This window comes from Poromitra crassiceps (genome assembly GCF_964638095.1).
Source record: "Poromitra crassiceps genome assembly, chromosome: 19".
Classification (NCBI taxonomy): domain Eukaryota; kingdom Metazoa; phylum Chordata; class Actinopteri; order Beryciformes; family Melamphaidae; genus Poromitra; species Poromitra crassiceps.
Genome location: NC_139646.1, coordinates 12461275 through 12472938, shown reverse-complemented (window position 1 = coordinate 12472938; position 11664 = coordinate 12461275). Strand labels below are relative to the sequence as shown.

Below are 11664 nucleotides of genomic sequence, written 5' to 3'. Positions count from 1 at the left end.
AGTTTTTTTTTTGTAACCATTTTGCATATCCACGTGAAGTATAGCAATACATAATCACTTCTGGACATGCCTTATTCCATTTTTTCCATTTTCATAAAGCCTTTCGGCGAACAACAAACGTTATACAGTTTCACATAGTACAAATGGTAATTAGGACGTAGGTCAGCATGGGTAAATACACAGCACAACCAGGAAGAGCATAGGACAAATGACACAACAGGGCAACAAAAAAATACACATAATAGCCAAAATAACAACTGAATATAATAGAAAATAATAATAATAACAATAATAATAATAATAACATAGTAATAAAATAATGACAACCGTATACAAGAGATACAGAGAGACAACTTTACATTTATACACAGTGGCCAGAGGCAGGCACCAGGAAGTGAAACAGGTAACTCTTGTACAGACTGAATGATCTACTGTAGCTAAAACTCAGTGTGGAGGTAAGCAGGTTCCTTAAGACATTGGCCTATTTGGGGACGATGGACAATGCAATAAAGACAATAAAGAGGCACCTTATGAAGAAAGAGCAGCTTTGCTGGTTGTGACTGGAGAGCCATTTCTTTTATTTGATAGCCAATTTTTTTGTCTGGAAAATAAAGGTTGTTCAGTTTTGTTGGATGGCTTGTGCTTGTCAGATTCTGGCTTGTGCTTGTCAGATTCTGTCAGCAAAGCAGTGTGTGGCTGCGTTGACTTGACTGATATGCAGATTACTGGCCTTGACTGAGAGCTTTGTGTCTAAAAGGTCAGAGGTCGATCATCTGATTAGAGACCGCAAGCTGAACCGTGAACCGAATTTGAAATGTTTTTTTTTTTTTTTTACAAGCAAGCTGTGGCTCATACATACAATTAAAAGAACATTTTTGAGGCATTTTCAAGACAATGAGGGACTGTACAAGAACTCTCAACAGGACCAAACTGATCACTTTTCATAGTCTACGACTTCCACATCCCACTGTTTGTTTTTTTTGTTTTTTTGTTTTTTGCCACTTTTTTCTTAAAATATATATTCAATATATGCAAATTTACACGTCACAGTAATATACAATCCAAGTGCTTCAGAAGTGAAGGGGTTTTCTGTGCAGACGGGATGAGGGGCGAGGAGAAAACTCGAAAAATAGCACAGATGTGTTCAGAGGGAGGAAGAATGTAACTCTATGCCAAGAGGGGAGATGCTGAGGAAGGATGTATATTCTTTGGTCAAAGGAATGTTCCTGTAATGCCACGCTAGACGTGTACGCACTGGCCACCCACCAAGGCAGTTTAGAATAATGAATAATGTTTCCACAAGGCAAAATATCCCACACTCCACCACAGAGTTTCATTTTGCTCCCTCCCTTTGTTCTTTCACTCTGACACCTTGCCTATTGTTTTTGTCGTCAGTGAGAACCGATGACTGGAGGGATGGAGGGAGGTGGAGAAGAGGAAGGGAGACAGGTGACACAGTGAAACTCGATGGTGAAATCACATCCTAACTACACCTCACACAGAGCGTTGCCTTCTTTGTCTGTGTTGTAAGGCAGTGATGTCAGTCGAAAGGGAGCTGTCCTGTTATCAACCGTGGTGGAGGGAAGCTGTAGTAGTCTAGTACACATCAGAGAGTCTAGACAGGTGACCAATGTCAAAGTCTTTGTCCTTAATCTCGCCTCTCACCTCCGACCACTCCACACGCTGGATCCCTTTTTCCCGCCTTCCTTTCTCGCCTCGTCCCTCTCGCTCACCTGGTGCTCCCCCTGTCTGCCAAAAGGGGTATCGTTCACCTCTTTGCTCTCCCCGGTTGCTTGGCCGCCGTGTTGGCTGAGTGCCAAGTAGGGGTGCTGGGGGAGGTTGGGAGAGGGGGACGCAGAGGTAGAGGAGGCGCTGAGATGTCCCTCCGTCTGAGCTCCCGCTGCCCCATTGGACAGAGCTCTGTACTTGAGGCGGAGCTTGTGGGGCAGGGCCGTGCCTTTGACTTCGGCGCGGCACTCCCTGTTCTGACCCACAGCTCCCGCCGCCTTCTGGTGGTAGCTGCTGATGTCTGAGGAGGAGGAGGAGGGGAATTCATCGTCGGTGGAGCCCTCCTTGTCGGAGCTACGGAGGTCCCCGTCACTGGATGAGGTGTCTTTACCAGAGAAGTTCTCCCGGTAGAAGCCCTCGGCTCTGGGGCCTCCCTCGTAGGTCAGCACTGGGGGCTCTTCGTCCAGTGCGTTGAGGTAGCCGTTGTGCTGCTGGAAGGAAGACTTGCCCTCCTCAGTGTTGTGGAGTAGATTAGGGGCAAAGGGGTTCTGATGGTGGTCCATCTCCTGGCTCTGGTAGCTGTAATGCCTCTGATGTCTCTCATGCTGTTGTTGGGCATTGGATTTGTACCTTTGTTGCAGCTCCTCTGCTGACTCTGCATGACCATTGGCGTACTCGTACTGCGGCGAGTCTAAGGTCTTCGTCCTCTCCAGCTTCTCGGCTACCTCTGTGATGGCCAGTGAGCACTCAGAGAAGTTGGAGGTTGAGGAGTGCTGGCCCTGTTGAGACAGTCTATTCTGCTGGCCCTGCGGCTCCTCTGTCCTCTGGCTCTCCACGGGGTAAGAGCCACTGCTGGAGCGGTACAGGATCACGCTCCTCTGTGCAGAGGAGGCCTGGGGAGCTGGGCTGGAGGACTCCAAGTGGTGGTGCTGCTGCTGTTGGTGGTGCTGGTAGTCCATGGCACACTCGGCCTCTGATGCACTCTGCTGGTTAGCAGCCACCAGAGCACTGTGGCCACCATGGTAGAACCCATTGGGCATCCTATTGGGAATCCCATTGCTTTCCGATTTGCCCACCTCCATACTTGTGGGCTCCCTCTTTATGTCATAACCCATGGGTTCTGGGCTGGAGGAGTCGTCGGACATGTCTGAAAGGGAGCCTCCACAGCGGGCAGAGAACTTCGGGAGCGCGTTGTGTCGTTCGCCAACGCTCGACTGTTCGGTTTCGGAAGAGTCCGAGTTGAGCATCACTTGGGATGTGCTGGAGTAGCCACTGCTCGAGAGGTAGGGGTTACTATTGGAGGCGCCACTGCACCCGTCGCTGCTGTTGACACTAGCAGCACTGTTGGATATCTGCTGACTTTTCTCCATGTAGGAGGCTGTGCTGATGAGGCCAAAGCGCAACTTGAGCTGAAGGAGTTCTGTTTTTAGACGGACGTTCTCCTCGTTCAGCGCCATGACCCGGTTCTCTAGAACCATGTCATTGAGGCGGCGCTTCTCCCTTGAGCGCTTGGCGGCTTCATTGTTCTTCCTCCGTTTTTCCCAATAGGATGCATCTTTCTTCTCATCAGAGATGAATTCCCGCTTGCGCCGGGAGGACATGCTGGACTTGCTGCCTTTAGCCTGGCGGCCGCTACGTGGTCCGCCTTCGGGCTGGGGGGATGGGAGGCTCTCGCTGTAGTTAGAATAAGTGTCCACATCCAGGTTGTCGTTGTCGGTGGACGGGAGGTGTAGACTCAGGCTTTCCATTTTCCCAGCCTGGGGCCAGAGTGGATCTCTAGCGGTTTTGATCCGTGTCAGGCGGGTGCCCTGCTTCTTTGGGTGTCTAACAGAGGATGTAGGTCAGTCCGTCTAGTCTGGGCTTTTTCCACAGCTCAACGCTCCCTGAAGACCCACTTTTAGCGCTGCTGCTTGCTGACCGGCAACTGGGTTATGGAGAAAGAGAGAGAGAGAGAGAGGGACAGAGAATTAGTTTCAGAAATACTGCAGTTCATTGTGACATAAATTCCGGTCAGGTCAAATGACTTTTCATGAAATGTAGCACAAAGCTAATATGTGGGTCCCTGTATTCAGATTAACTTCAGATTCAGATTCAAATTCACTTTTATTGCCACAATAGGGAATCAGATTCCATATACAGTAGGTGTAACCTGTATGGTGATTTGAAATGACAGTCTGACCCAACCAATCGTACAAAACGTTTTGGCTCCGGCAGGTCAACTCGTGCCAAAATAAATAGTTACATAACCACCAACGTTATGTAATGTTTTCACTCTCAGTGTGGACGTTGATCATTTCTATTGTTTGATACGGTAGTTTATATCGACATCATGTTCCTTGACTTCAGGGAGGGTTGGGGCGGGGTTGCGGTGGATTAGTACAGGCAGTTTTGCATGCATAGAATGTAGGTTAACAGTATTCCTTGGGGGTGTTTGCTGACTGGCAGGGCGGAGAGGATTGAGCCGAGGGCTGGGCGCTGAGCTGCACAGGTCTGCCTGCCGCTGCAGAGCTCTTGTGTAAGACACTGCACTGTCACAGTCACATAACTAGGACTAGGGCAGGCTGACCGCGTGCTAGCTCTCTCTGCAGAGACTGATGGATGGAGGGAGGGAGGGAGGGAGGGGAGGGAGGGAGGGAGGGAGGGAGGGAGGGAGGGAGGGAGGGAGGGAGTGGAAGGGTGAACGGCGCTTAATCTATTTGAGGCTGATACATCTGATATTTTATCACACATGCTCTTGGACCTATATATACATATGCAATGGGTAGGTATGGCGAAACGAATTTCCCGACGTTCTCATTTCTGCGTTTACATTTTTTTTTCTAAATATCATAAGGGACACTGTGACTCATACACGGGGCCAAACTGAAGGTCGGGCGTCCATCAAAGAAACTCTAGGATGGTGAGTTCCTGAGTTCCTGGCCTTTCCAACCTTCATCCTGCACCTTTTGCGTGACTCAATATGTCCGACTCCTTGGGGCTTTAATGCGTCACGACAGTAGCCGACAAACAAACACGGCTTGTAATTCAACTGTACACATCTGCGCTGGGCCGTGTGCGTATGTGTGCGTGTGTGTGTGTGTGTGTGTGTGTGAGCGTGCGTAAGCAGGGGAGAAGGCGGTGTTGACACTAATCAGGCTGCAGTGGCCCATCTGTCATCTCTGTGTCTTAGGGACCTGGCTGTCACACTGTCTGACATTACACAACACCACACAACCTGCTGCACTAGTATCAGCATCAAAGCTGAACAGGAAACCTTGCCCAACAAACATCCTTTTGCACCATAAGTTACAATATTCAACGTAGTTACATAATAACGAGATTGGTTTCTCTCTCACTGCACAGCATTACACACTTGACATACTGTAATTAATGAACGCATCATTTCACTGAGCCCTGGGCACCACTACTAACATAAAAAAAAACATCTTTTGATGACACAAATGCCAAGTGCATGTCATAATCTAGGTGTGAGACTGTGGGCCTCCCCCCAGACAAAGCTTGGAAAAGGCGCCCCCCCCTCGCTCAATTCCTGGATGCCTATGGGATCATGATTATGTTATTTGATCCCATAGACACTCAACAATTGAGCCAAGATAGCTTGATATTGCTTTTTGGCATACTTCAGAAAACACCAAAAATACATAAAGAAAGGTCCGTCTGAAGGAATTTATTTGTTTCTTTCTGACTCTGGAAAAGTGGGAAAAACAGTAGAATTCCACAAAACTGCTGAATCTCTGACCTCTTTAAACAAACCACACACATTTAGGCTATTCTATGTGATCTCACTTTGATAACCAATGTAATAATATCATATTTTTTCACTTCCATTCACTGAGGCTCCCTTGAAAGTGCTTGGAGCCCCCCTGGGGAGGTCCGCCTCCCGCTTCGGAAACCTCTGATCTAGGTGATGATGTCAGAGGGTTACGACTCCTCCGGTGTGGCACTTTGTTTAAGCAACGACACAGAAAGCAAACAGCACATCTGTTTAAACATGGCCAGTCGGTTTCATCAGCAGAGATCCTCCTGATAAGCCTAATCTTTCTCCTGTGTCTGTCTGCCCTTTTTCCCCTCTTTCACCCATTTTCTCATATTGGAAGCAACAATCTGCTATATTCATTCCCACTTACTGTAGATGTACACTAAGGTGTCACAGGGATTCAACCTGTAACCTTCCAGTCACATCATAGTCCAGCAGTGTCTCTATAGCTTTCAATTACATTTTAATTAGTCCAATGTTGATACTCAACTTCCTATCAAGTGACCACTAGAATGTCACTAGAATGCCTACTGAGTTTCAAGTTATGCTCATAATTGTATGAAGAGTAGTCTATAGTTGGGTGCAGTTGCACATTACTTTTCCCCACCTCATAGTTAAATATCAACATTAGACTATACAAATAAAATGTTACCTATCGTTTCCAGCCAACTGTGTCAAGCAACTGTTATGCAAACCGTTGTTACATAAAATTAAATGCAAATTAGGTGCGTTTCCATTAGCCAGGTTAAAGCAATTGGATGTGTGTCTAGTGACTGTATATGCCAATAAAGTACTACTACTACTACTACTACTACTATTAGGATAACCTACTATAAATAAATAGAAATGTTTGGGGATCCCTATGTATCTAAGAAAGCAAGCCTACCCCATGAAATCACACTGACTTTTAATGCAATTAGATTCTATCAATTTGATGCTATGATTGAACTGTCCCTGTCATCTGTCACACCTATGTTTCACTGTGTAACACTATTCTCTGCCTATATCACAAACCACTGAATTCGTATGACACGGTTGACGCCACACAACTATTTATTCTGATGAGCTTTGCCAGCAAACCGGTTGCTGCCTCTCTCTCCCAGCCCAGGAGTCAATGTCCTTGTTACATAATCTCACAGAGTCTAGTGCTCTCCCTATTTAGTTACATAACTTCTGTAACAGTTTGGCCGTGCCGACCATTTTGTAAATTCTGATTAAGGTCTAAGTAAGTCTGGGACGGCTACGGGGCTAGTCTTCGTACAGGATTTCCCCCTTCGACGGCCATATGACATTTTCCTGCTTTTCTCCTTCAAAGAATCCCTGGTAACAGCTACGGTGAACAGCGAGGGATTTGAGTTTGGACATGAACACCAACAGATGTGGTGGGGAGGGGAGGGGGGGTGGGGGGTGCGGGGTCAGCACCTCCCCCCCTCATCGCCCCGCCCCCCAAGTCATGTTCATAACGACTTGGCGGAGAGGGGGCGTGCAACAAAGGGGGGCAGGAAGAGAGTCGGCATACATACGTCTGCCTTGTCCCGCTGACCTAGAAAGCCACGCCACGCAGTAAACACTCCTGTCTTTGACGGTGCGCCATAAAATAGGTCAGTGGGACTGCAAGGGAGGGAGGCCAGGAGAGAGGGAAGGAGAGTATTCGAGTGCACTCTAAAAATAGAGTGGTAAAAAAGAGGTGGGGGGGGGGGGGGGGGGGGCGGAAGATTTTGGGCAGACTGGAGGAATCCAGTTGGTGGAAATGAGAGGAATTGTACCGACAGCGCAGCAGCAGCAGGAGGAATAAAAGAGACAAACTTCGATACGCGATGTCATGAGCCTAGAAACGGCAGGATGAACCCCACAGTGATTCACTCCTGTAGTAGGCAGGAGAAACATGGACGACTCCGACACGCAGCGAGAAACAGCGTGCCTCAGAGGCAGAGGAAAAAAGAGGTGAGAGAGATGGGGAGATGGCGTTGACGTCAGAGCGCACACACCCATGTCTGCAGCTTCATTCACTCATAACAGCCTCTCTCTCTCAGGACTGCGGGGGGGAGGGAGGGCTGCTGTTGCTCGTAACCTACGTGCCCTGAATCCACCGTGTTGCGACAGCGAACCTTGTGTAACACACATGCATATTACATAGCGGCAGAAGCTACTACAGGTTACTGGCTGTGAATAATACCCTGCCAGCTCCGTCTCTCTCTCTCCCCTCTCTCTGTGCATTCTGTATAAGAGCCACGAACCAAACGAGCAGCTAGAATATCACCCCAGTTATGGTCATGCTAATTATGGCAGATCCACGAAGAGATTTTTGGAGACACCGCGGATCCTTTCTGCATTAAAAATAACGACTCTCTGTAACTAAGACAAGTGTTTTCTCTGTCTCTGTTTTCTTTTCTTTTCTTTTTTTTTGGGGTGGGGGGGGGGGCAGCTCTGAAGCTGTTGTCAGGCACTTGCTGGTTGGGGAGGAATGCTGCACCTCTGACCCCCTCCGGGGCAGGTCTGAGTAATGCATGGCATCCCTTTCCCCTCTTCCATCTTTGAAGTCATCCAGCAGCCCCACCCACGTGGCGACCGGGGGCCCCAGCCAGGGGCCTCCATCTTGCCCTGTGGCTTTGTGTTAAGAAAGTCCACTGAACTAGGAAACAGCAATCCAGACATTCCAGGTCATGTCCTATAACTGCCACTCCATTCAACATTTCCATTCAGTCACATGTGACTATAAACAATCACACCTGGACTCTGGACAGTGACACAATACTATACTAGCATTACAACTTGGGGGGGGAAACACATTTTTATGGCGGAATGTTCTACCTTTAGACTAGTGAAGGGGCACTACAAATCTCTTTCAAAATACTAAACTATACAGACGAATTCTTAATATCCTAAAGTGTTCCAACCTCAACATAAATGCAACTTTCTGCATAAAGTTTCTGCCGTGTAGACATCTCTCAGTGACTGGTGAATTGACAACATGTGAGTTACATGTTGTACCAGTGATCTCTATCCTATTTAAGTTGTATCCGTATCTCTACATGTACGTGCATGTTTACCGATCTGCATTTTAAACTGACTGGCTGCTGCTGCATGGTATGGGGCCAAGTCCAAGTCTAGCAAGTCTTTACAGTCAGAAGAAGACAGACATTGATACGAACATCACCAAGTCTCAAAATGAGAATGTTTGAACACGTGGATCAGTTCATGGCATTACAAGTAAACGTCGAACAATGGGCCAAAAGTTATCGGGGGGGGGGGTTGACCTATAGGGTGCCCCGTATGTACCTCATGTCTGTCCTCAGCCAGATACAGGTTTGACCTATAGGGTGCCCCGTATGTACCTCATGCCTGTCCTCTGCCAGATACAGGTTTGACCTATATTTAGAGGCAGACGGCTCTGAGTCCAGACCAGCTGGCAGCTCAGACTCTAAAAAGCTCACCAGAACTCTGCCTGCCTCCACAGAGAGGGATTTCCATGCATTGCATCACATCCTGGATGTTCAGTTAGTTATTCTCATTTCACAACAAAGCCACACCAAGACCTTACAAGGATCTTGGGAGACAGTTTTGTACTGAATAATCACTATCTGGTTTATCTCCGTTTCTCTTTCCATGTTTTCCCTTCTGTGAAACATTTAGCAATTGGCCACTTTTGTAACGTGTGTGTTGCCTCGTTGTTCATGCTTTTGACTGCATTTCTAAAACAGTACTGTCTTCCAGCACTTTGCACTGTAGGTTTCACTTTAAAAGTGACCTTTTGGTGTTAATCTGCTAAGAATGCTATGGAAGAAGCAAAGGGGGTGTAAATGGGAATCAATTACAGGACTCCCTGTCCCACGAAAGAGCGGCTGTTTATTGCTGCTCCCTACTGTGCACTGGTTATGTCATACCCTCCAACTCCCATAAAGCTAACCTCTGTGCTTTGCTTCATCAAATAACTTCCTTTTTATGACAGGAAGAAAAACATTTCAGTCATCTCTTCATTGTTTTCCATTTCTAACACTTTTGAGAATGTGTTACTTGCATGATTACAGCTACCCATGATGTAACCCAGAAACATTCAATTATTATCCTAAATATCCTGAATTGTAACCTGGCAGAAGGAGGTTATTAAAACATTAGTTTGAAGAAAAGAGTTTATAATGTCCTTATCACAGCCTATTGTACAGTATGCTCTTTTGATATGCAGCTATGGCATCACTACCCTCTTTTATAATACTACAGTAATCCTGTTATACATTTAAAATGATGTGCATAGTATCCTTCTAACAATTCTGGCTATCCTTCTAACTAACACATTGTAATTTATAATAACTTGTATTTTCCATAATTATACATATCTGCTTAAATTCAAATTGTGGATATTAAATTATCCTGAAAATACATGAAACGATGGCATGATGACCCAATCTTGCCTTATGCTCATGCAGCCGAAGCGAAGAGAAACATATTATACTATTCGATATTTCAGTGAATTGTAACAAAAATGATACAATGAAACAGGCTCAAATCAAAGATAAAGGGGCACACGCCATGTGCCGATGGCCACATTGTAGCCAGACACGCAGAGACCAGCAGCGCTCATTCCCTGGAAAACACCATGGGGGAAATTACCTCGCCTTGACATTGAGCACATTGAGCATACGGCCAACCACGATCCACACAAATCCTTCATACAACAAAACCCCCGCAAATTGAAAAACCCGCCAACAAATCTAGACCGATGTGGTCGCCGTTTGCCCCTTAATCGTAAAATATATAATACAACATTTGTGTTTGAACTAACCTCGCGTCACCAGGCTCTTCTCGGCGAGAAAGAGCCTGGCTCCCGCCCACAATTGATTTTGTCACCCTACTGGTTCCCGCCTAGAGCCCGCCCTAGACCGGATGGCAGCGTTTCTAGCTCGTCAACTTTCACGTTAACTTGACAATTTGACCCAAGTATCAGACTCCTCTTTCACCGTTTTGACCGGTGTGTCAGGCGGTGGTGGCGGAGATGCCATATTGCATAAACGTTTTGTTTTATGTAACGCTAGCTTTGTTTTGATCAGACTCTAGTTTAGGTAACATCACCGCGTCAAGCTAACGGCAACAAAGACGTTGTTAGGCGCATTGCCATCCGGTGTTAATTCTGGGTCCGGGGTTTACGCCCCCATGACAAAAAGCGGGGTGGAAGGTGCCCAGACTAGTTTGAACAAGAGGAGGAAATGTGTCAAAGTCACGGACACACCGGCAGGGCTGAGTCGCCATGTGAACAATACCCGGCCATAAGCATCATGTCCTAATCTGAATACACACCAGGCGGCCAGCCTCATTTAGCCTACATTTTGACTGTAATACAGATTTAGCGATACAAATAGAAACATTGCATACAAAATAGCTAAAGATAACCGCCCTGTAATATCCCCAAAACATACCTTTCAGTGTCTACAGAATATGCCGAAATGTGCTCAGGCTGCCCCCGACACAAAGCTGTCTCGCTCCCGTTTCCTCTTGTCCTCAAAAGAAAGCAAAGTTTTCCCCCTTTCCTTTCCTTTCGTCTCCTCTGCTCGGCTCGCCTCGGCTGACTGATCGCTCGCTCGCTCGCTCGCTGGATGTCGTTTCTCCCGGTTGGGGTTTGATGAGAGTTGCTTGTGTTGTGCCGGAGAAGACTTTGCTCCAGTTTCTCTCCCTCTCTTCTAGAAATATGTGTTAGTAGGTCAGTGGTTGCATAACAGCTCTTAGGCTGCCTAGTCAAGTTTTTTTTCCTCTATCTGTGTGTTAGCCAACCTCTCTCCTCTCTGCTCCATGACCCCCCCCACACACACCTCCTCATCGGTTTAATGTCATTTCATGGCATAGCACGTCACATTATATATAATCTATATAATGTGACGTGCTATGGCATGAAATGACATCCATCTATATTATAGATGGAAATGTATGGCAAATATACGGAGCTCTGCCACGAAGTTATAGGCTGGGAGGAGAGAGATCCAATAATAGCCTGGAACATGGTTTGAAAAACAGTGTATAATACACACTCTCTATTATTAAATATTCTCTCACAACTTAGCTTAATTTAGTTATTATTTTACATACATTCTCTGATTAGTTATTAGGCTACAACCTCTCAATTAGCTATATACTCTAATATTAGTTATTAATACATCATTATCTGATTATGATGTATTCATTCAAGAGTT

The 11664-nt window shown here is 46.5% G+C and overlaps 1 protein-coding gene across 1 annotated transcript; it reads right to left on the bottom strand.

Annotated features, from left to right (window-relative positions):
* Positions 1–777: 777 nt before the first annotated feature.
* Positions 778–11140, bottom strand: nfil3-5 (nuclear factor, interleukin 3 regulated, member 5). Its single transcript, XM_083655601.1, has 2 exons — positions 10897–11140; positions 778–3652 (listed from the first exon to the last, which is right to left on the bottom strand). The coding sequence occupies exon 2, from the start codon at positions 3474–3476 to the stop codon at positions 1662–1664; it is 1815 nt and encodes a 604-aa protein (XP_083511727.1). The 5' UTR covers positions 3477–3652; positions 10897–11140; the 3' UTR covers positions 778–1661.
* Positions 11141–11664: the final 524 nt, after the last annotated feature.

Bases quoted from the DNA above. Each gene is read 5' to 3' on its own strand.
- nfil3-5 (XM_083655601.1), bottom strand. From the start codon at position 3,476: ATGGAAAGCCTGAGTCTACACCTCCCGTCCACCGACAACGACAACCTG.